This window comes from Pongo pygmaeus, chromosome 21 (assembly GCF_028885625.2).
Source record: "Pongo pygmaeus isolate AG05252 chromosome 21, NHGRI_mPonPyg2-v2.0_pri, whole genome shotgun sequence".
Classification (NCBI taxonomy): domain Eukaryota; kingdom Metazoa; phylum Chordata; class Mammalia; order Primates; family Hominidae; genus Pongo; species Pongo pygmaeus.
The window spans coordinates 38,094,354-38,118,278 of record NC_072394.2 but is presented as its reverse complement, the minus strand read 5'-3'; the positions used below and the strand labels follow the sequence as shown (position 1 = coordinate 38,118,278).

Sequence of the window (23,925 nt, the reverse complement as noted above, 5' to 3'; positions counted from 1 at the left end):
GGTCTCAAACTCCTGACCTTAGATGATCCACCCGCCTCGGCCTCCCAAAGTGCTCGGATTACAGTCGTGAGGCACTGCACCTGGCCGCTTTTTTTTTTCTTCAATGAGATAAATGGGTTTTTTAGTTTCTTGTAATAGTTGAAATTCCAGGAATTTTTAAATGTACCTTTATTGTTTCTTCTGATATTAACAGTAATACCTACTCATGATTTGTTTACTGTTATATCACTGGCACCTAGAAAATTACTTGGCTTACTGGAGGTGCTAAATATTGGTTAAATGAATGAATCATAAATTCCAGTAATATAGAGTAGAACTCTAAACACATTTTCACTGCTAATTTGCTGTATATTTTTCCAGATTTTTAAATACCTACATTAATCTGTATACTATTATTATTTTATAGATTTTATTTTTTATAGCAGTTTTAGGTTCACAGCAAAATTGAAAGGAAGGTATAGAAATTTCCTATATATGCCCTGCCCCCAGGTATGCACAGCCTTCTGCCATTATTAGCATCCTCCATCAAGTGGTACATTTGTTCCAATTGATGACCTGATATTGATACATCATTATCACCCAAAGTCCATAGCTTATATTAGGATTCACTGGTGTTGTACATTCTATGGGTGTGGAGAAATGTGATTTATTCTAGTGAATTATTGAACTTGAGTGGGCTTCGGGAAGCCCTGAATTTGTATTTGACTGGGCAGAAGTATGGGTAGCTTGAGACCCCTGGGACTTATGTCTGGTATCTGAACTAGGGGCAGTCTTGTATGATTGAGCCCTTAACCCATGGGGTTTTCGCTAAGTCTGGAGAGTTAGCCTCAGAACTGAATTATAGGCTACTCAGTTGGTATGAGAGAACTGGTGTTGGAGCATACTGTTCTTGCCCGCTTTTCCTTTACAAATGAGATTGAAATCATTGCTGTCTCTCTGAGTATGTTCTCCTTCCATCTGTCACCACCAATTTCTAGGGGGTGGCCCGATTCTACAGGTTACGGAAAAAGCACTTGATCACCACCCAGACAGAACACAAATGTGTCTTGGACTCCTGCCGTTCACTGGAAGCTGAGGGCTTTCAGGTCACCTACCTCCCAGTGCAGAAGAGTGGGATCATTGACCTAAAGGTAGGAGTGGCTATTGGCAGGAGGAGCAAAAATGGAGGAGCCTGGCTTCAGCTTGTAAATTTCTCTCTTGGGCCCTAGCTGGAGCTTGAAGGAATAGATCTAACAGTTAGGATGAAGTTTAGAGAAATAGGCCTGGCAGAGAACGAGATCATGTTCCCCTTGAGTGTGTACTGTCCTCCTTTTCTCTGGAGGACTTGTTTCTTTTTCTTTTTTCTTTTTTTTTTTGAGATGGAGTCTCACTCTTTTGCCTAGGCTAGAGTGCAGTGGCTTGATCTCGGCTCGCTGCAACCTCTGGAGGACTTGTTACTTCTTTTTTTTATTTTGAGACAGAATTTCGCTCTTGTAACTCAGGCTGGAATGCAGTGGCGCGATCTCGGCTCACTGCAACCTCCGCCTCCTGGGTTCTAATGATTCTCCTGCCTCAGCCTCCCGAGTAGCTGGGATTACAGAGGCATGCCACCAGGCCCAGTTAATTTTTTTTTTTTTTTTTTTTTTTTGAGGCAGAGTCTCATTCTGTCACCTAGGCTGGAGTGCAGTGGCACTCCACTGCAACCTCCACCTCCCGGGTTCAAGTGATTCTCCTGCCTCAGCCTCCTGAGTAGCTGGGACTACAGGCACGTGCCACCACACCTGGCTAATTTTTTTTTTTTTTTTTTAAAGACAGAGTCTCGCTGTGTCGCCAGGCTGGAGTGCAGTGGTGCGATCTTGGCTCAGTGCAACCTCCGCCTCCCGGGTTCAAGCGACTCCCCTGCCTCGGCCTCCAAAGTAGCTGGGATTACAGGCGTACACCACCACACCTTGTTAGTGTTTTTTTGTATTTTAGTAGAGACGGGGTTTCACCATGTTAGCTAGGATGGTCTCTATCTCCTGACCTCGTAATCCACCCACTTCGGCCTCCCAAAGTGCTGGGATTACAGGCGTGAGCCACCGTGCCCGGCCACACCTGGCTAATTTTTTATATTTTTAGTAGAGACGGGGTTTCATCATATTGGCCAGGCTGGTCTCGAACTCCTGACCTCGTGATCCACCTGCCTCGGCCTCCCAAAGTGCTGGGATTACAGGCATGAGCCGCCATGCCTGGCCCTAATTTTTGTATTTTTAGTAGAGACAGAGTTTCACCATGTTGGTCAGGCTGGTCTTGACCTTTTGACCTCAGGTGATCCACCCATCTCGGACTCCCAGAGTGCTGGGATTACAGGCATGAGCCACTGTACCTGGCCTGGAGGACACGTTTCTTGCATTTGTTGGTGTTTTCTGGTTTGTATGGGAGCCACTGGCCACATGTGCAGGATGCCAGGGACTCACATTCACCGTGGCAAAGCTCTGGCCTCCTCCTTCCCTACACTGATGCTTCTCATCCTGCTAAAGAAGTAGTGTCATTTTCTTGAATCTTATCCACCAGATTTTGGATATCAGCATTCCTAGACAAATCCTAATATGCTGTTTGTAGATGGACCCCTCAATCCAAACTCCAAAGTGTTCTCATCATTCATTATTTCCTCCCTTTTTCATCTTATTTACATTCAGTCATCAATCAGTAACATTTATATCTATGGCCATTTCCTTATAATGTCTCTGGAATTATACTTTCCCCTTCCTTACTCCCATCCTCCCTTCCTCCCTCCCTGCCTCTCTTCCTTCCTTCCTTTCTCCTTCCCTCTTTTCTTCCCTCCCTCCCTCTCTCTCTCTCCCCCTCTGTCTTTCTTTTTTTGGAGACAGGGTCTTGCTGAGTTGTCCAGGCTGGAGTGCAATGGTATGGTCATAGCTCACTGTGGCCTCAGACTCTTGGGCTCACCTCACCTGGCTAAATTTTTATTTTTGTTTTGTTTTTTGAGATGGAATATTGCCTTGTCACCCAGGCTGGAATGCAGTGGCACGATCTTGGCTCACTGAAACCACTGCTTCCTGGGTTCAAACGATTCTCCCACCTTAGCCTACCGAGCAGCGAGGACTACAGGCATACACCACCACACCCACATAATTTTTTTGTATTTTTAGTAGAGAAGGGGTTTTATCATCTTGGCCAGGCTGGTCTCAAACTCCTGACCTCAAATGATCCACCCGTCTTCACCCCCCAAAGTGCTGGGATTATAGGCAAGAGCCACTGCAGCCGGCCTGGTTAAATTTTTTTTTTTTTTCTTGAGATGGAGTTTCACTCTTGTCGCCCAGGCTGGAGGGCAATGGCACGATCTTGGCTCATTGCAACCTCTGCCTCCCGGGTTTCAAGTGATTCTCCTGCCTCAGCCTCCCAAGTAGCTGAGATTACAGGCATGTGCCACCACCACGCCCAGCTAATTTTTTTGTATTATTAGTAGAGTCAGGGTTTCACCATGTTGGCCAGGCTAGTCTCTAACTCCTTACCAAAGGTGATCTACCCACCCTAGCCTCCCAAAGTGCGGGGATTATAGACGTGAGCCACTGTGCCTGGCCAGCCTGCTAAATTTTTAAACATTTTTTATAGAGGCAGCATCTCAGTACATTCTCCAGGCTGGTGGTGAACTCCTGGACTCAAGCGATCCTCCTACCTTGGCCTCCCAAAGCACTGGGATTACAGATGTGAGCCACCTTTCTCGGCCTCCTCTCATTTCTTTGTTTGGATTGTATCCTGCATCTTAGCTACCTCTGGACTTTAATCTCTGTTGCCTGAACTAGTCCTTTTGTAGGGTCCAGCCCCACAGGGTCGGTGGGTTTTCTCCACATGTGCGGAGACGAGAGAGCGTAGAAATAAAGACACAAGACAAAGAGATAAAAGAAAAGACAGCTGGGCCCGGGGGACCACTACCACCAAGGCGCAGAGACCGGTAGTGGCCCCGAATGCCAGCCTGCGCTGATATTTATTGGATACAAAACAAAGGGGCAGGGTAAGGAGTGTGAGCCATCTCCAATGATAGGTAAGGTCACGTGGGTCACGTGTCCATTGGACAGGGGGCCCTTCCCTGCCTGGCAGCTGAGGCAGAGAGAGAGAAGAGAGAGAGAGAGACAGCTTACGCCATTATTTCTGCTTATCAGAGACTTTTAGTACTTTCACTAATTTGCTACTGCTAGCTAAAAGGCAGAGCCAGGTGTACAGGATGGAACATGAAGGCGGACTAGGAGCGTGACCACTGAAGCACAGCATCACAGGGAGACGGTTAGGCCTCCAGATAACTGTGGGCAGGCCTGACTGATGTCAGGCCCTCCACAAGAGGTGGAGGAGTAGAGTCTTCTCTAAACTCCCCCGGGGAAAGGGGGATTCCCTTTCCTGGTCTGCTAAGTAGCGGGTGTTTTTCCTTGACACTGACGCTACCGCTAGACCACGGTCTGCTTGGCAAAGGGCGTCTTCCCAGATGCTGGCGTTACCGCTAGACCAAGGAGCCCTCTGTTGGCCCTGTCCAGGCATAACAGAAGGCTCGCCTCTTGTCTTCTGGTCACTTCTCACTATGTCCCCTCAGCTCCTATCTCTGTATGGCCTGGTTTTTCCTAGGTTATGATTGCAGAGCGAGGATTATTATAATATTAGAATAAAGAGTAATCGCTACAAACTAATGATTAATGATATTCATATATAATCATATCTAAGATCTATATCTAGTATAACTATTCTTATTTTATATATTTTATTATACTGGAACAGCTCGTGCCCTCTGTCTCTTGCCTCGGCACCTGGGTGGCTTGCTGCCCACACCTTTAGCAACAACCTTCCAGTGTGTCCTGCACATCCTCATCAGACTTTATTTCTAAAGTACTTATTTGGCCTTTTCTCACGTTACTCAAAAATCTTGAGAGATTTCCCATTTCCTTTGACATGAATTATAACTTCATTTTGCCTGATATTCAAATTTCTTTACATGGTGCTTTTTTAAGCACTTAGAAATTTCTGATACAATTCACATACCATAACATTCATCTTTTGAAATTATACAATTCACCAGCTTTTAATGTATTCACAGTTTCCAACAATCATCACTGTCATATTCCAGGACATTTTCATCACTTCAAAAAAGAAAGCTATGTATTTTTCTTTTGTCATTTGCGCTTTTTTTTTTTTTTTTGAGACGGAGTTTCGCTCTTATTGCCCAGGCTGGAGTGCAATGGCATGATCTCTGCTCACCACAACCTCCGCCTCCCAGGTTCAAGTGATTTTCCTGCTTCAGCCTCCCAAGTAGCTGTAATCCCAGCACTTTGGGAGGCGGATCACCTGAGGTCGGGAGTTGGAGGCCGAGGTGACCAGTTCACCTGAGGTCAGGAGTTCAAGACCAGCCTGGCCAACATGGCGAAACCCCATCTCTACTAAAAAAATACAAAAATTAGCCGGGCGTGGTTGAGGGCGCCTGTAATCCCAGCTACTTGGGAGGCTGAGGCAGGAGAATTGCTTGAACCCAGGAGGCGGAGGTTGCAGTGAGCCGAGATCGTGCCATTGCACTCCAGCCTGGGCGACAAGAGCAAGACTCCATCTCAAAAAAAAGAAAGAACTAATTCATTTTGAAATCCAAAGTCATGGAGTTTTACCCTTGTGTTTCCTTTTTTTTTTTTGGTGGGGGGGGACTGAATTTCGCTCTTGTTGCCCAGGCTGGAGTACAATGGCGCGATCTTGACTCACTGCAACCTTCACCTCCCGGGTTCAAATGATTCTCCTGTCTCAGCCTCCTGAGTAGCTGGGATTACAAGCGCCTGCTACTACGCCCTGCTAATTTTTGGTATTTTTAGTTCAGACAGGGTTTCACCATGTTGGCCAGGTTGGTCTCGAACTCTTGACCTCCGGTGATCCGCCTGTCTCAGCCTTCCAAAGTGCTGGGATTACAGGCGTGCGTCACCGTGCCCAGCCTGTGTTTCCCTTTAAGAATTTTATAGTTTTAGCTATTACATTTAGGTCTTTGATCCATTTTGAATTAATTTTTGTATATAGTATTAGATAATAGTCAGCTTCACTCTTCTGCTTGTGACTATCCAGTTGTCCCAGCACCATTTGTTGAAAAGACTGATTTTCCCTATTGAATAGTCCTGGCATCATTGTGAAAATTCAGTACACCCCAGTGCTTTAGGAGGCCGAAGTGGGAGGGTTGGACATGAGACCAGGACCTCAGCCTCCAAAAGTGCTAGGATTACAGGTATGAGCCACTGTGCCTAGCCAGGGATGTTGATCTGTATTTTTTTTGGATACCCTTGTCTGGTTTTGTTATCAGGGTAATACTGGTTTTATACAACATTTTGGTGGTAACCTACTTTTTTTTTTTTTTTTTTTTTGAGACGGAGTCTCGCTCTGTTGCCCAGGCTGGAGTGCGGTGGCACGATCTCGGCTTACTGCAACCTCTGCCTCCTGGGTTCATGCCATTCTCCTGCCTCAGCCTCCCGAGTAGCTGGGACTATAGTTGCCCGCCACCACACCCGGCTAATTTTTTGTACTTATAGTAGAAACAGGGTTTCACCATGTTAGCCAGGATGGTCTCGATCTCCTGACCTTGGATCCACCCGCCTCGGCCTTCCAAAGTGCTGAGATTACAGGCATGAGCCACCGCGCCCAGCTGGTAACCTACTTTTTAGTATTGCTGACCACTGCCCCCTTTCATAAAAAAATCTATTCCAGCCACACTAGCCTTCACATCTCCATAATGGTCCTTGCTAATCCTGTCTTTTTTTTTTTTTTTTTTTTTTGAGACAGAGTTTCCCCCTTGTGGCCCAGGCTGGAGTGCAGTGGCTCAATCTCAGCTCACTGCAACCTCCGCCTTCCGGGTTCAAGTGATTCTTCTGCCTCAGCCTCCCAAGTAGCTGGGACTACAGGCATGTGCCACCTTGCCTGGCTCATTTTGTATTTTTAGTAGAGACCATGTTGGTCAGGCTGGTCCTGAACTCCCGACCTCAGGTGATCCACCTGCCTTGGCCTCCCAAAGTGCTGGAATTATAGGCGTGAACCACCCCGCCCATTGCCAATCCTGTCTTGAGCCTTTCCTCACATACCCCACTTTGATCTACTTACCTTATTTTTTCCTTTCCTTTTCCTTTTCCTTCCTTCCTTCCTTCCTTCCTTCCCTTCCTCCCTTCCTTTTTTTTTTTTTTTGAGATGGAGTTTCACTCTTGTTACCCAGGCTGGAGTGCAGTGGTGCAGTCTCAGCTCACTGCAACCTCCAACTCCCAGGTACAAGCGATTCTCCTGTCTCAGCCTCCCAAGTAGCTCAGATTACAGGCATGTGCCACCACGCCCGGCTGTTTATTTTTGTATTTAGTAGAGACAGGGTTTCACCATGTTAGTCAGGCTGGTCTCAAACTCCTGACCTCAGGTGATCCACCTGGCTTGGCTTCCCAAAGTGCTGGGATTACAGGCCTGTGTCACTGTGCCTGGCCTTTTTTTCTTTCTTATTTGTATATACATACTTATTTTATTTAATTAATTTATTTTTTTGAGACGGAGTTTTGCTCTTGTTGCTCAGGCTGGAATGCAGTGGCGCGATCTCAGCTCATCGCAGCCTCCGCCTCCTAGGTTCAAGCAATTCTCCTGACTTAGCCTCCTCAGTAGCTGGGATTATAGGCATGTGCTACCACACCTGGCTAATTTTGTATTTTTAGTAGAGACGGGGTTTCACCATGTTGGTCAGCCTGGTCTCAAATGCCTGACCTCAGGTGATCCGCCTGTCTCGGCCTCTCAAAATGCTGGGATTACAGGTGTGAGCCACTGCGCCCGGCCGCTATATATATATATATATAATTTTTTATATAATATTTTATATATATAATATATAATTTTTTTTTTATGAGACACGGTCTTGCTCTGTTGCCCAGGCTGGAGTACAGTGACATGATCTCGGCTCACTGCAGCCTCCGCCTTCTAAGTTCAAGCGATTCTTGTGCCTATGCATCCTAAGCAGCTAGAAGTAGAGACGCGTGCCACCACACCTGGCTATATATTTATTTATGAATGAGACAGGAACTTGCTCTGGAACCACCAAGGCTTACAGCAGCCTTGACCTCCTAGGCTCAAATGATCCTCCCACCTCAGCCTCCTTCCTGAGTAGCTGGGACTATAGGCGCAGGCTATGATGCCCAGCTAATTTTTTTCTTTTTTCTTTTTGTAGAGACAGGGTCTCCCTTGGCCGGGTGCTGTGGCTCATGCCTATAATCCCAGCACTTTGGGGGCCAAGGTGGGTGGATCACCTGAAGTCAGGAGTTTGAGACTAGCCTGGCCAACATGGTGAAACCCCGTCTCTACTAAAAATACAAAAATTAGCCGGGTGTGGTGGCGTCTGCCCATAATCTCGGCTACTCAGGAGGCTGAGGTAGGAGAATCGCTTGAACCTGGGAGGCGGAGGTTGCAGTGAGTGAGACCCCACCACTGCACTCCAGCTTGGGAAACAGAGCAAGACTCCATCTGAAGAAAAAAGAGACAGGGTCTCCCCATGTTGCAAGGCTGGTCTCAAACTCTTTGGCTCAAGCTATCCTCTGACCTCAGCCTCCCAAAGTGCTAGGATTGTAGGTATGAGCCACCATCCCCAGCTATATTTATTTTTATTTATTTATTTTTTATTGAGATGGAGTCTCGCTCTGTCACACAGGCTGGAGTGCAGTGGTGTGAACTTGGCTCATTGCAACTTCTGCCACCTGGGTTCAAATGATTCTCCTGCCTCAGCCTCCTAAGTAGCTTGGATTACAGGTGTCTGCCACCATGCCCCACTGATTTTTGTATTTTTAGTAGAGACAGGGTTTCACCATGTTGGCTGGGCTGGTTCAAACTCCTGACCTCAAATGATCCACCTATTTCAGCCTTCCAAAGTGCTGGGATTCCAGGCGTGAGCCACCATGCCTGGCCCTTATTTTATTTTATTTTATTTATTTGAGATGGAGTCTTGCTCTGTCGCCCAGGCTGGAGTGCAGTGGCGCGATCTCTGCTCACTGCAACCTCCGCCTCCTGGGTTCACACCATTCTCCTACCTCAGCCCCCTCCCCAAGTAGCTGGGACTACAGGTGCCCGCCACCACGCCCGGCTAATTTTTTGTATTTTTAGAGATGGGGTTTCACTGTGTTAGCCAGTATGGTCTCGCTCTCCTGACCTCATGATCCGTCCACCTCGGCCTCCCAAAGTGCTGGGATTACAGGCGTGAGCCACCACACACAGCCTATTTTATTTTATTTTATTTTATTTTTGAGACAGAGTTTTGCTCTTGTCGCCCCAGCTGGAGTGCAATGGCACAGTGTTGGCTCACTGCAACCTCTGCCTCCCGAGTTCAAGCAATTCTCCTACCTCAGCCTCCCGAGTAGCTGGGATTACAGGCACCCGCTGCCATGCCCAGGTATTTTTGTATTTTTAGTAGAGCAGTGGTTTCACCACGTTGGCCAGGCTGGTCTCAAACTCCTGACCTCAGGTAATCTGCCGAAGTGCTGGGATTACAGGCGTGAGCCACCATACCAAGCAATTTCTTTCTTTCTTTCTTTCTTTTTGAGATGGAGTCTCACTCTGTTGCCCAGGCTGGAGTGCATGGAGTGCAGTGGTGCAATCTCGGCTCACTGCAACTTCTGCCTCCCAGGTTCAAGCGATTCTCTTGCCTCAGCCTCCCTAGTAGCTTGGGACTACAGAGCACGTGCTACCACACCTGGCTAATGTTTTGTATTTTTAGTAGAGACAAGGTTTCACCATGTTAGCCAGGATGGTCTCGATCTCTTGACTTTGTGATATGCCCACCTCAGCCTCCCAAAGTGCTTGGATTACAGGTGTGAGCCACTGTGCCTGGCCTTTTTTTAAATTTTTTTGAGACGGAATCTCACTCTGTTGCCTAGGCTGGAGTGCAGCGGCTTGATCTCAGCTCACTGCAACCTCTGCCCCCTGGGTGGAAGCGATTCTCCTGCCTCAGCCTCTCAAGTAGCTGGGATTACAGGTGCCTGCCACTGCACCCGGCTAATTTTTGTATTTTTAGTAGAGACGGGGTTTCGCCCTCTTGGCCAGGCTGGTCTTGAACTTCTGACCTTCTGATCCACCCACCTCCGCCTCCCAAAGTACTGGGATTACATTCTTGAGCCACCACACCTGGCTGGCAGTTTCTTTAATTTTGTCATTTCATACTGTCATGTGAATGGAATCATACAGTATGTAACCTTCTGGGATTGGCTTTTTTGTTTTTGTTTTTGTTTTTTTGTTTTGTTTTGTTTTGTTGAGATGGAATCTTGTTCTGTTGCCCAGGCTGGAGTGCAGTGGCATGATCTCCGCTCACTGCAAGCTCCGCCTCCCAGGTTCACACCATTCTCCTGCCTCAGCCTCCCAAGTAGCTGGGACTACAGGTGCCCGCCACCACACCCGGCTAATTTTTTGTATTTTTAGTAGAGACAGGGTTTCACTGTGTTAGCAGGATGGTCTCGATCTCCTGACCTTGTGATCCGACTGCCTCAGCCTCCCAAAGTGCTGGGATTACAGGCATAAGCCTCCATACCTGGCCTTTTTTTTTTTTTTTTGAGGCAGAGTCTCACTCTGTCACCCAGCCTGGATTGCAGTGGTGCAATCTCGGCTTACTGCAACCTGGGTTTAAGCATTTCTCCTGCCTCAGGCTCCGAAGTAGCTGAGACTACAGGTGTGCGCCACCAGGCCCAGCTAATTTTTGTATTTTTAGTAGAGACAGGGTTTCTCCATGTTAACCAGGCTGGTCTCGAACTTCTGATCTCAGGTGACCCACCAAACTCAGCCTCCCAAAGTGCTGGGATTACAGCGTGAGCCATTGCGCCTGGCCTTGATTGGCTTTTTTCACTAATCATAAGTCTTTGGGAATTCATTCACTGCTGCATGTGCCAGTAGTTTGTTCCTTTTGATTGATAAGTAGTAGTCCATGTTATGGATGTACCAAAATTGTCTCTTGAAGGAATCTGGGTAGTTTCTAGGTTTTTGGTATTATGAATAAAGTTACTGTGAACATTTGTGTAAGATGTTTTGTGAATTTAATTTTCATTTCTCTGGGATAAATGCCCAAGCGTACAGTTACTGGGTTGTATGGTAATTTCGTGTTTAGTTTGATGAGAAACAGAAACTGTCAAACTCTTTTCCAAAGTGGCTGTGACATTTACATCCCCACTAACGATGTATGAACCATTCAGAGTCTGTGCATCCTCACCAACATTTTGTGTTGTCACTGTTTTTAGTTAACTATTCAGATAGGTATGTAGTATAAGACTCCTTTTCATGACTAAGTTTGCCTGTATTCTGATTTAGGAGGACTTTGTTTGTACTATTTAGTCACCTTACTCCTGCATATCCCTAGGAACTAGAGGCTGCTATCCAGCCAGATACTAGCCTGGTGTCAGTCATGACTGTGAACAATGAGATTGGAGTGAAGCAGCCTATTGCAGAAATAGGTGAGTATCATGGCTTATCCCCGATCCCTGCCCACCATGGGGGTCTGTATGAGGTAGTAGACGGAGAGCTGTAATACTCTGTGGAGTGTAGTTAGGCCATCAAGGGAAAGAGAGCCTAAGTACTTTGTTCAAGGACATTGGAAGTGTCATAGGCAGTATTTGAATCCAAGTCTATTACCATTTTTTTTTTTCATTGAGATAGACTGTCACTCTGTCACCTAGGCTGGAGTGCAGTGGTGTGATCTCAGCTCCCTGCAACCTCCTCCGCCTGGGTTCAAATGATCCTACCGCCTCAGCCTCTCAAGTAGCTGGGACTACAGGTGTGTACCACTTTGCCTGGCTAATTTTTGTATTTTTAGTAGAGATGAGGTTTTGCCATGTTGGCCAGGCTGGTCTCGAACTCCTAACCTCAGGTGATCCGTCTGCCTTGGCCTCCCAAAGTGCTGGGATTACAGGCATGAGCCACTGCTCCTGGCCAGGTCTAGCACTTTTTATGGTTTTTAATTGTATTGCAGTTGCTGCCAAAACCAACCACAAAACAAAAAAGCCTTCTACTCTTTTTCCTTTTAGAACATCTCTTTATTCTCCCCACATAGAGCTCGCCCTGTAATTTCTTTAGGCACAATTTAGCACAAAGTTCTATTAATCTTGTTTTTTTTTTTATTTTGTTTTGTTTGTTTTTTAATCAAAAGGGATCTAGAAAGTAATCTGACATTTTGAAAGGCTGGTGTTAATGAGGTGGTAAGAATTGTATGCATAAGAATATCAGGAGTGTTTCGATCTGGTGCTTTGCCCTTCATCTTTTTTATTCTAAAGAAGGGAAGCTACTGAGAGACAGAGAGGGAGGAAGGGGGAAGGGGGAGGAGGGAAGGAAAAGAGGAAGAAGAAGGAGTAGAAGGAGGGAGGGGAGGAGTTTAATATTGACTGAGGTCATTTACTATTGGTGGAGATAATTCACAGGGCACTGTGGGACACTGACAGATGACTTTCCAACATTGTGCTGTGGGTCTTCCCCTCTGTTTCCTCAGGGCGGATTTGCAGTTCCAGAAAGGTATATTTCCATACTGATGCAGCCCAGGCTGTTGGAAAAATCCCACTTGATGTCAATGACATGAAAATTGATCTCATGAGCATTAGTGGTCACAAAATCTACGGTCCAAAAGGTACCAGCCCCTTCTAGAGTTCCTTCTCTCTGTACCTTCTAGCAAGACCTTTGATAGATGTTTGTCAGAGTCATTTGGGACTACTGTTGCTCTCAGAAGAAGTTGTACATTCACAGTCCCTTGTAGAATGCAAATGTCATTTAGCAATAGCCAGAAATACTTGCCTGTTTGTAGACCTTAGCAGTTAGTATACATCAGGCCATTCTTTCTTGCTCTCTTTAACAAATCCTTAGCAAGCATGTAGATCTTAATTTGGTTGAGGAAAAATGGGTTTTGTCAAATCAAATTTATCTAGATAGGCCCAGCTATCTTGTTTTCCCCACTATGATGTGCAGAGCAACTATTTGAGTCCTTCATTCCCAGTATCTTGCTATAGCTCAGGGGAAGATTGCATGGGATTTGACATCTCTTTGTGTTCTTTTTTTTTTTTTTGAGACGGAGTCTCGCTCAGTCGCCCAGGCTGGAGTGCAGTGGCACAATCTCGGTTCACTGCAAGCTCCACCTCCCTGGTTCACGCCATTCTTCTGCCTCAGCCTGCCAAGTAGCTGGACTACAGGCGCCCGCCACTACGCCCGGCTAATTTTTTTTGTATTTTTAGTAGAGACGGGGTTTCACCGTGTTAGCCAGGATGGTCTTGATCTCCTCACCTCGTGATCTGCCCGTCTCGGCCTCCCAAAGTGCTGGGATTACAGGCGTGAGCCACCACACCCAGCTATCTTTGTGTTTATTCTTAGAAGACTTCATAGTCTGTTATCCTGTTAGTCTCTCAAGGATACATGTTTGTTCCCTGTGGTCCTATTGGAATGTGTTCAAGCTTGAGTTATGCCTCTTTCCCTTAACCCTTGGGAATAGACTGTTGTCCTCTGTTTTGTGAAGGTAACCATAAAATATAAATATAAAATATAACTCCTCTTTCTCAAGTGAGGGCCTTTTTTGGGTTGATGTCTGTGCTGGCACCCTTTTTGTGTCTGCAGGGTGTGTTATCTGGGTGTATACCTTGTGGAAGTAGGTGTAATAGCTTCTGGAATTACGGAAGATGGCTTCTTCTAAGGGTTCCCAGAGGTTGTAAAGAGTGTTTTTTGTGAGTTATTATTTCAGAAAGCCCAATAAGCATTCTATCTTTTAATAAAATGTTGCTTTTATTGGCTTTTATTGTAGATAAGTCTTTTTGATAAAAACCAATGAACTCAGGCTGGATACCCCATTCTTCATCATGTGCCTATTTCACATGATATGCCTGTATTAAAACATCTCATGGGCTGGGCACGGTGGCTCACACCTGTAATCCCAGCACTTTGGGAAGCCAAGGCGGGCGGATCATGAGGTCAGGAGTTCAAGACCAGCCTGATCAACATGGTGAAACCCCGTCTCTACTAAAAATACAAAAATTAGCCGGGTGTGGTGCCTTTAATCCCAGCTACTCAGGAGACTGAGGCAGGAGAGTCGCTTGAACCCAGGAGCCGGAGGTTGCAGTGAGCCGAGATCACGCCACTGCCTGGGCGACAGGTGAGACTCCCTCTCAAAAACAAAAAAAATCTCATGTACTCCATAATCTATATACCTCCTGTGTATTCACAAAAATTTAAAAAACAAAAAACCAATGAACTCATTGATCAGAAGCTCTGATCAACACTTACATGTGTACAGGTGTCCCTCATTATCTGACCTTCTGCTTTCCAAGTCCAGAATCTAAATAGATTTAGATAATGTGGTATTCTTCACTGTTCAAACATGGTATTTGAGCACTTGCTGTTTGAATTTGGGAACTGTGTAGACTCAGATAGCATAAGATTCTTGAATTTTTTTAATGGAGAAATGAAATAATTCTTAATAAATACAGTTTAGTACATTATTTTATTCATTTGTTTTATAGGGACAAGGTCTCACTCTGTTGCTCAGGCTGGAGTGCAGTGGTGCTATCCTACCTTGCTGCAGCTTCAATCTCCTGGGCTCAAGCAACCCTCCTACCCCAGCCTTACCAGTAACTAGCACTACAGGTGTGCACCAACACGCCTGACTAATTTTTTTTTTCTTTTTTTTTTGAGACAAAGTCTTACTCTGACGCCCAGGCTGGAGTGCAGTGGTGTGATCTCGGCTCACTGCAACCTCTGCCTCCCAGGTTGAAGGGATTCTCCTCCCTCATCCTCCTGAGTGGCTGGGATTACAGGCCCACCGTGCCCAGCCACGCCTGGCTAATTTTTTTTTTTTTTTTTTTTTGAGACAAAGTCTCGCTCTTATCCCCCAGGCTGCAGTGCAATGGTGAGATCTCGGCTCACTGCAACCTCTGCTTCCCGGGTTCAAGCAATTCTCCTGCCTCAGCCTCCCAAGTAGCTGGGATTACAGGTGCCTGCCACCACACCTGGCTAATTTTTGTATTTTATTTTATTTTTTGAGATGGAGTCTCGCTCTGTCACCCAGGCTGGAGTACGTTGGCGCAATCTTGGCTCACTGCAAGCTCCGCCTCCAGGGTTCATGCCTTTCTCCTGCCTCATTGTCCCAAGCAGCTGGGACTACAGGCACCTGCCACCACGCCCAGCTGATTTTTTTTTTTTTTTTTGTATTTTTCGTAGAGATGGGGTTTCACTGTGTTAGCCAGGATGGTTTCGATCTCCTGACCTCATGATCCGCCCGCCTCGGCTTCCCAAAGTGCTGGGATTACAGGCATGAGCCACCGCGCCCGGCCTAATTTTTGTATTTTTAGTAGAGACGGGTTTCACTATGTTGGCCAGGCTGGTCTCGAACTCCTGACCTCAGGTGATCCGCCCCCCCTCGGCCTCCCAAAGTGCCGGAATTACAGGCATAATCCCGTGCCTGGCCTAATGCCTGGCTAATTTTTAAAACAGTTTTTGTAGAGATAGAGGTTTCATTATGTTACTCAGGCTTGAATTCCTGACCTCAAGCAACCCTCCCGCCTCAGTCTCTCAAAGTACTGGGATTACAGGCATGACCCACTGCACCCAGCTTATTATTTAAAATCTGGTGTCCTTCATAATAGATTTGGAAACCACTGCCTTAATTTTTATAGTACCTCCATTCTCAGCATAAACAGTTTTTCTGTGTGGGAAAAGAACTGTCAAGTGCCAATTCTATTCAGAAGCCCTGATTACTTGGTGAATAACTTTGCACACTCATGCTCATATTTTGGCACAAAATTTCTGTAATTCGGCTTGTTTAGTCACAGGTTATACGCATTTTTAAGTTTTTTGTTTTTTTGAGTCAAGGTCTCAGTCTGTTGCCCAACCTGGAGTGCAGTGAGTGGCACGATCATAGCTCACTGCAGCCTCGACCTCCTAGGCTCAAGTGATCCTCCTGCCTTAGCCTCCAGAGTAGCTGGGACTATAAGTGCATGCCACCATGCCCAGCTAAATTTTAATTTTTTTTTTTTGTAGACACGGGGTCTCACTGTGTTTCTCAGGCTGGTCCCAAACTTCTGGTCTCAAGTGATTCTCCTTCCTTGGCCTCCCAGAATGCTGGGATTGTAGTCATGAGCCACTGTGCTCCACCAATTTTTTTTAAATTTAAATTTTATTTTGAAAAAGTAATATTCATGTGATTCAAAATTCAAAAGCTACAAAAAAAAAGTGCACAGACAGCCAGGCGCAGTGGCTCACGCCTGTAATTGCAGCACTTTGGGAGGCCGAGGCGGGCAGATCATGAGGCCAGGAATTTGAGACCAGCCTGGCCAACATGGTGAAACCCCGTCTGTACTAAAAATACAAAAATTAGCCATGCATGGTGGCGGGTGCCTGTAATCCCAGCTAATCAGGAGGCTGAGGCAGGAGAATCACTTTAACCGGGAAGGCGGAGGTTGCAGTGAGCCGAGACCGTGCCATTGCATTCCAGTCTGGGCAACAGAGCAAGACTCTTGTCTCAAAAAAAAAGAGAAAAAAAGGCACAGACCAAAGTGTACCTCTCACCTCTGACCTCCAGCTATGCAGTTCCCTTCTGGGGAGGTAATTTCTTTCTTTTTTTTTTTCTGATTTTTCTCTGGTTATTGGGAGGCAATTTCTTGGGTTTTTCTACAATTATCCTATGTGTTTACAAACAAATATATGCTTCTCCTCCAGCTTTCTTTTTTATCCAGATGATAGCATACTGTACTCACTGTTTCAATCTTGCATTTTTCACCTAATAGTACATCTTTTTTTTTTTTGAGACAGAGTCTTGCTCCGTCGCCCAGGCTGGAGTGCAGTGGCACAATCTCGGCTCACTGCAACCTCTGGCTCCCAAGTTCAAGCAATTCTCCTGCCTCAGCCTCCTGAGTAGCTGGGATTACAGGTGCGTGCCACCACGCCCAGCTAATTTTTATATTTTTAATAATTATGGGGTTTCACCATGTTGGTCAGGCTGGTCTCAAACTCCTGACTTCATGATATGCCTGCCTCAGCTGCCCAAAGCGCTTGGATTACAGGTGTGAACCACCATGTCCGGCCCATAATACATTTTTTTTTTTTTTTAGACGGAGTTTCGCTCTTGTTGCCCAGGCTGGAGTGCAATGGTGCCATCTCAGCTCACTGCAGCCTCTGCTTCCCGAGTTCAAGCGATTCTCCTGCCTCAGCCTCCCTAGGAGCTGGGATTACAGGCATGTGCCACCATGCCCGGCTAATTTTGTATTTTTAGTAGAGACGGGGTTTCTCCATGTTGGTCAGGCTGGTCTGAAACTCCCGAACTCAGGTGATCCGCCCGCCTCGGCCTCCCAAATTGCCGGGATTACAGGCGTGAGCCACTGCGCCCGGCCAATACATCTTTGTTTTTTAAAGCTAAAGTACAGACTCTTTTTTGGATTTCACCAGTTTTCTAACAATGCGTCTTGGAGATTTTACGGTGTCAGTTCAGAACAAGCTTTTTTTTTTTTTTTGAGACAGAGTCTTGCTCTGTCACCCAGGCTGGAGTGCAGTGGCTTGATCTCAGCTCACTGCAACCTCTACTGCCTGGGTTCATCTCCTGTCTCAGCCTCCTGAGTAGCTGGGATTACAGGCACCTGCTACCACGCTTGGCTAATCTTTGTATTTTTAGTAGAGAGAGGGTTTCACCATGCTGACCAGGCTGGTTTCGAACTTCTGACCTCAGGTGATCCGCCCGCCTTGACCTCCCAAAGTTGGGATTATAGCCGTGAACCACCACACCCGGCCCCCTCATTCTTTTATACACCTGCTTGGTATTTCATTGTATGGACATGCCATAATCTATTTGACCATTACCCTGATGATGGACATCTAAGTTGTTTCCAGTATTTTTGCTATTATGAATAATACTGTAATGTATGATGGCATTTCACATAGCATAGGGAGCTACTTTAAACCCTTTTGATCATTACTCCTGGCATTTATCTTCCAGATGTTAAATATTTTACTAAATACTATGCTTTTACTGCTGTTTCTTCTTTTCCTTAACATTTTTTATTTAGAAAAATTTCATGCTTACAGAAAAGTTGAAATAATATTTTGATCCCTTTGGAAAGAAATATTTTGTTTTATCTACTTTTCTCTCTTTCTGTTTTTTGTAACAAACTTTGTTTCCCAGGGGTTGGTGCCATCTACATCCGTCGCCGGCCCCGTGTGCGTGTGGAGGCCCTGCAGAGTGGAGGGGGGCAGGAGCGGGGTATGCGGTCTGGGACAGTGCCCACACCCTTAGTGGTGGGGCTGGGGGCTGCGTGTGAGGTGGCACAGCAAGAGATGGAGGTATGGGGAGAGCAGTTCCCTCCCACAGCTTCTTCCCCTGTGCTGGGTCTCCTATTTAGAGGCTTCTCAGCATGACTGAGGCAGATCTGCAGGGAGAGAGGGCTTAAGAAAACTCTTCCTTGTCCTGGTGCTGCTGGCACCTTGTTCTGAGGGAGACATTATGGGCTCCAAAACCCATGGCCTTTTAGTAGTTATCAGCTCATTTATTTCTGCATAAGTAAATGAACCCTGTGTCCAGTTATCAAGCACCTTTTGCATACGAGGCACTATGCTCAGTACTGGAGATACCGTGGTCTCCATGAGTACATAGGATGATAGGTGGGGCTGATACATAGTCACTTCCAGTTATAGGAGAAGGGCTTCTCAAACTATGTCTTTCTGAGCTGGTTGATGGTTACTGCCTAATCCTTCCTTGCCTGCTCCTTAGTATGACCACAAGCGGATCTCAAAGTTATCAGAGCGGCTGATACAGAATATAATGAAGAGCCTTCCAGATGTGGTGATGAATGGGGACCCTGAGCACCATTATCCCGGTATGGACTTGTTCTTTCTATCTTCATTCTGGTAGAAGCTGAGACTCTGAGACCTCTCTCACAGTATTTCTTTCCTCCAGGCTGTATCAACCTCTCCTTTGCATATGTGGAAGGGGAGAGTCTGCTGATGGCACTGAAAGACGTTGCCTTATCCTCAGGGAGGTGAGCTGGATGGCATAGACAGGGCCTGTGGCAGGGCCACTTAGAAGAGTCATACAGGCTATTAAACTTCCCAGTGTGGAGATGATAGGCACAAGACCTCTTGATTAAGGGTAAAGGTCATTTTGTAAGTGCCTCTTTTTTTTTGGTTGGCTGGGTAGCTGGGTACAGACTGAAGTTTACCACCCTAAGAAGGCTTCCTGGGGTAGAATTTTATGGTCCCAGGGGATGTATGTATCTGTTGTGGGGTTACACTAGCAGTTCTGTTACAGGCCTCCAGAATTGAAGATGCCCCAAAGGCCACTAAGTGTTTGGCTGCCCTTCAGGCTGGTGCAGATGGTGTATTGTGTCCTGGGGAAGTGAGCACATGGTCCTCTGCTGCCTCTTCTTGTCAAACCCATGTGGTATCATGCTCTGTCACACTTTGCCAGCGTCCTTGCTCAAGGAAGTCATCCACCATGAGGGCCAGAGGAGCTAGGTTCACACATCCTAGGATGTGCAGGGGAGTATCAGGTCCTTTAGTTCTGCCAGATTAGAAGGTCTCTTGTTTTCTCCAGGGTATGACTCCAGGGCCCTGGGAGATGGGAACAAGACTGAGGGTTTGTGACTAAAAGTAGATGTTGATGATGAACTGAACAAGGTTCATGTCTCTCTCCTCAGTGCCTGCACCTCTGCATCCCTGGAGCCCTCTTATGTCCTTAGAGCAATTGGCACTGATGAGGATTTAGCGCACTCTTCTATCAGGTCAGTGAGTTGAGCTGCAACATTTATGAAAGATATCCTCTTATATTTTTCATCTCCTGTTACAGTTTTTTTCTTTTTCCACCCTGAAGTTTTTCTCAGTCGAGTTCTCCTTATCTCTTCTCATAACCTTGTGAAAGTTTCTAGAGCAGTGGTTCTCAGACTTCATTGAGTATCACCTGGGAAGTTTGTGAAATATGATATCTGAGTCCCACATTCAGATATTCTGATTCACTAGGTCCAGAGGAGGAGTAGAAAACACCTCAGGTGATTTTAATGTTGGTGGTCCGTAGACCATGTTCTTTTTTTTTTTCTGAGACAGAGTCTTACGCTGTCGCCCAGGTTGGAGTGCAGTGGCATGATCTCAGCTCACTGAAACCTCTGACTTCCAGGTTCAAGCAATTCTCCTGCCTCAGCCTCCTGAGTAGCTGGGATTACAGACGTGTGCCACCAGGCCCAGCTAATTTTTATATTTTTAGTAGAGACGGGGTTTCACCATGTTGGCCAGGCTGGTCTCGAACTCCCGACCTCATGTGATCCGCCCACCTCGGCCTCCCAAATTGTTGGAATTACAGGCGTAAGCCACCATGCCTGGCCGATCCGTTTACCATGTTCTGAGAAACTCTGCCCTAAAGGGGAAGGACCATGTTCTTCTCTCCATATCTTTTGTGTCGTAGATCCTAAGTGAGTATTTGCGGAATGAATTTATCCCAGTGCCAGAGCTCTGATGGGGGAGCCATTCTCCTGTGCCTTTTTTCAGGTTTGGAATTGGCCGCTTCACTACAGAGGAGGAAGTGGACTACACAGTGGAGAAATGCATTCAGCATGTGAAGCGTCTTCGAGAAATGAGGTATACATATTGTATCAGAGACCCTTTGGAAGAAACTCTAGTGCTGTCTCCCCTCTTGTCCTTAGGCTATGTGTTTACACTGCCAAAACCAAAGTTCAAGCGTACTTGGATTTTAGGATTTAGAGATTCCACAAAGCAAGAAAGTAGATCTTCTTGGCTACTTGTCTTCACAATGAGAAAGTGTTTTTAAAAACTAAAGAACTAGGCCAGGCAGGGTGGCCCACGCCTGTAATCCCAGCACTTTGGGAAGCCGAGGCGGACAGATCACCTGAGGTCAGAAGTTCAAGACCAGCCTGACCAACATGGAGAGACCAGGAACCCAAGAGGCAGAGCTTGCAGTGAGCTGAGATCGCGCCACTGCTCTCCAGCCTGGGCGACAGAGCAAGACTGTCTCAATCAATCAATGTATTTATAAAGGTAATGAGATCCTTGGCCAGTCAGCTGGCACCAGGGCTTCCCCTACTAGCCACAGAGCTCATCTTCCTCCTGGGAACCTTGAGGCCTCTAGATTTTTTCAGAGCCTGGCTCTGTCTTGGTTAACCTTGACTTTCAGGATTCTCTTGGTCCAGTTGGTAGAGAGAGGAATTTCAGGTATATACCCTGCTTCCCTTTATGAGCTCTCCCAGGCCTTTCTGGGTTCTGGATTTTTCTTTGTAGGGTCTAGCTGTATTGCTTAAGTGTCTATAGCTTGCTCAACTGCAGGATCCTTCCTTTGTCCTCACTTTCTGGTATTCTGTGGTATACTCACAAGACATTTCTACTGACCACATGGCCAGCAAAGCCTTTTGTTTCCTATCTATGTGGCTTCGGCATCTGCACCCTATTCCTTCTGACCCTTTACAAACTGAATGCAGCCTGGTCCTATTAGCCCTCAGAGTCTTATTTTGTGAGCCTATAATAATAAGTGGCCTTCCCTAAAGAGGAAGGACAGGAAGGAGATGGCTAACTTTAAGGGCTGTGGAAAATCTCATGAATAGAAAGGCATTCTGGGAATGTTTAGTGTAAAGGAGAGGGACAAGTCAAGAATATAATGAAATTTGATAAAATTACCTGGTGAAATCTAAACTGTAAAATCCCATATTCATAGTACACTGAAGTAATATCTGGTCTGGGAACATTATCCAAGATATCCAAGCTTCTGCTTGGGGATCGATCAGAGCTTAGCAGAGATTTCTTAGCAGCAGCTCTTGTGTGAGATGGGATGCTCAGGTCTAAGATCCAAGGAATTCTTTTGGATTAGAGTCAGGGATATTGGAAGCACAGGCCAACTCTGGGGAGATGAAGCTGGCAAGAACTGGGTAAGGGTACAGCATACCAAGATGATTTAGGGTTAAGTTCCACCCCTAACTGGGAACTAGAACAAAACCAAGAAACAAATGCTGAAAAGCGGGTAATATGTGGTGGGCTGAAATTAGCTGCTTATACATGCCATATGAAGAGAGGCTTAAACTAGATGTTTATACAAGTCTCAAGGGTCTTGGTTCCTCCAAGGGAAACCATGGCCATAGCCTCTTACAAGTGGGATGAAAGCTTCAAGAATATGACCATGTTTGGTGTCCATTGGCTCAGGGCCCCACTGCAATTGAGCCTGAGGAACCTAGTTATTCCTGTTTGTTGGCAGTTGGGGAGAGCTCTCAGGAGAGCTGACAAGGACTTACAGGGAGCTGGGAAAGACTTGTTAACCACCTGTGTTAGGGTCTACCAGGGCAAGAGGGAGAGGACAGACAGGGACAGAAGGAGGCAAGCCATTGCTCAGGGCCTTGGGGCCAATGTTGTCCACTTCCTATCTAAGCCTTCACTCATTTAATGCCTCTTCTCTTTGGCAGCCCTCTCTGGGAGATGGTTCAGGATGGCATTGACCTCAAGAGCATCAAGTGGACCCAACACTAGAAGAATAGGGCCCTGACTTTGTGCTGGTCTGGCCCCTCCTGCCTCACCAACCCGTGCACAACCAGACACCTTGTTACGCCTAGTGGATGCTCCAGATTGGTATAGACCAGTTGACTTCAGCATCAGTCCACCTCTATGACAGAAACACAAGAAAACTGTCTTTCCCTAGCTTCAGTTCCTTGGGTGTGGAACACTCCCCATTTCTTCCTGGATCTTAAAGTGTATGGACATTTTCATCCTGAAGCCATAGAGACATTTGCTGTCATATCGCTGCTGGACACCTCTGTGCTCTTGGTGAGGAGAGCAAGAGGAACCAGAAGAAGTCTCTTTGATCAGGGACCATGATGGTCTACATGGACATTTGAGTCTTCGTCTTCTGCTGCTGCTCGGCTGGACCAGCTTCTTTAACAGCAAGCATAATCCACTTCAATTTAATATTTTCTGTAGCTCCAAAGGCTATCTATCTCTTCATATTGACTGCAGACAGACTGAATGGAGTTTCTTAGAGGGCTTGTCTCCTTTCTACCCTTGTCCTCTTTCCTTTCCTTTGACCTAATGGAGCTAGAAATATGTCTATGACTCCACCAGTTATTCTAATAATTTGTTTTCTTGAAAATTGTTAATTTCAAGACTGGAGAAATAAACTCACCTTCTATTTACTCGGTGACTTTATGAGAGGTTGAGGGAAAAGTGGAAGCTGTACTTGGGAATTGTGGAGAAGACCGCCACTCCATCTGATTTGCATAAATGACTCAGTGGGCTTTTGTATCTCTTCATTTAACAATTATTTGAATGCCTGCCAGGAGCCAGATTTGTTCTGGGTATTAGGAATACACTGGTTAACAGGACCAAAAAAGACCCTGCCCTCACTGAGTTTTAAATTTTAGTGGAGAGATGGAAAATAAGTAAACAAATAATGTTATAGATTGTGATAAGTGCTATGAAACAATTAAGTGGTAAGAGGACATAGCAGGGAAAACCTACTATGCTGGGTGTTTGAGGAAAGTTTTTCTGAGGAGGTAGTGCTTAAAAATATGAAGAGCTCGCTAATCTAGGAATGAGAGGTGAGAAGGAATGGCAAGAGCTAAGGGCCTGAAGTGTGATAAAGCACAAAGTATTATACTTCAGAAACCAAGAGAAGGCCATTGTAACTAGAGCTTTTCATTTGTGGGTCTGAACCCATAGGTGGATAGTTACCAGTACTTAAAAAAGGAGAGAATATGTTAGAGTACATTTATGCATATTTTAAGAATATATTTTGATGATATATTTGAATTTGTATACCAGGTTATAAATGTATTTCTTATTGTGGATAATGGTCAAAAAAGTTTAATTGCTTTTCATACTTGCCAGTAGCAGGGGGACAGGAAAGTTTGAAAGCCACTGGGCTAAAGTTTGGTAAATGTAGATGGACAGTGGAAGGAGGAGATGAAATTATAGAATTTTTCTTGTTTAAAAATATCTTTTTTACTTAGA

The 23,925-nt window shown here is 45.9% G+C and overlaps 1 protein-coding gene across 2 annotated transcripts in view; it reads left to right on the top strand.

Moving 5' to 3' along the window:
* Positions 1-23,108, top strand: part of NFS1 (NFS1 cysteine desulfurase) — a 30,922-nt gene extending 7,814 nt beyond the window's left edge. For both annotated transcript variants that reach the window (XM_054467669.2, XM_054467670.2), the window contains exons 5-13: positions 978-1,130; positions 11,339-11,432; positions 12,461-12,595; positions 18,119-18,276; positions 18,704-18,809; positions 18,890-18,971; positions 19,629-19,712; positions 20,470-20,559; positions 22,386-23,108. In XM_054467669.2, the coding sequence (XP_054323644.1) occupies positions 978-1,130; positions 11,339-11,432; positions 12,461-12,595; positions 18,119-18,276; positions 18,704-18,809; positions 18,890-18,971; positions 19,629-19,712; positions 20,470-20,559; positions 22,386-22,449 (966 nt within the window). In that variant the 3' untranslated portion in view covers positions 22,450-23,108. The remainder of the gene's footprint in view (positions 1-977; positions 1,131-11,338; positions 11,433-12,460; positions 12,596-18,118; positions 18,277-18,703; positions 18,810-18,889; positions 18,972-19,628; positions 19,713-20,469; positions 20,560-22,385) is intronic.
* The last annotated feature ends 817 nt before the right edge of the window (positions 23,109-23,925 follow it).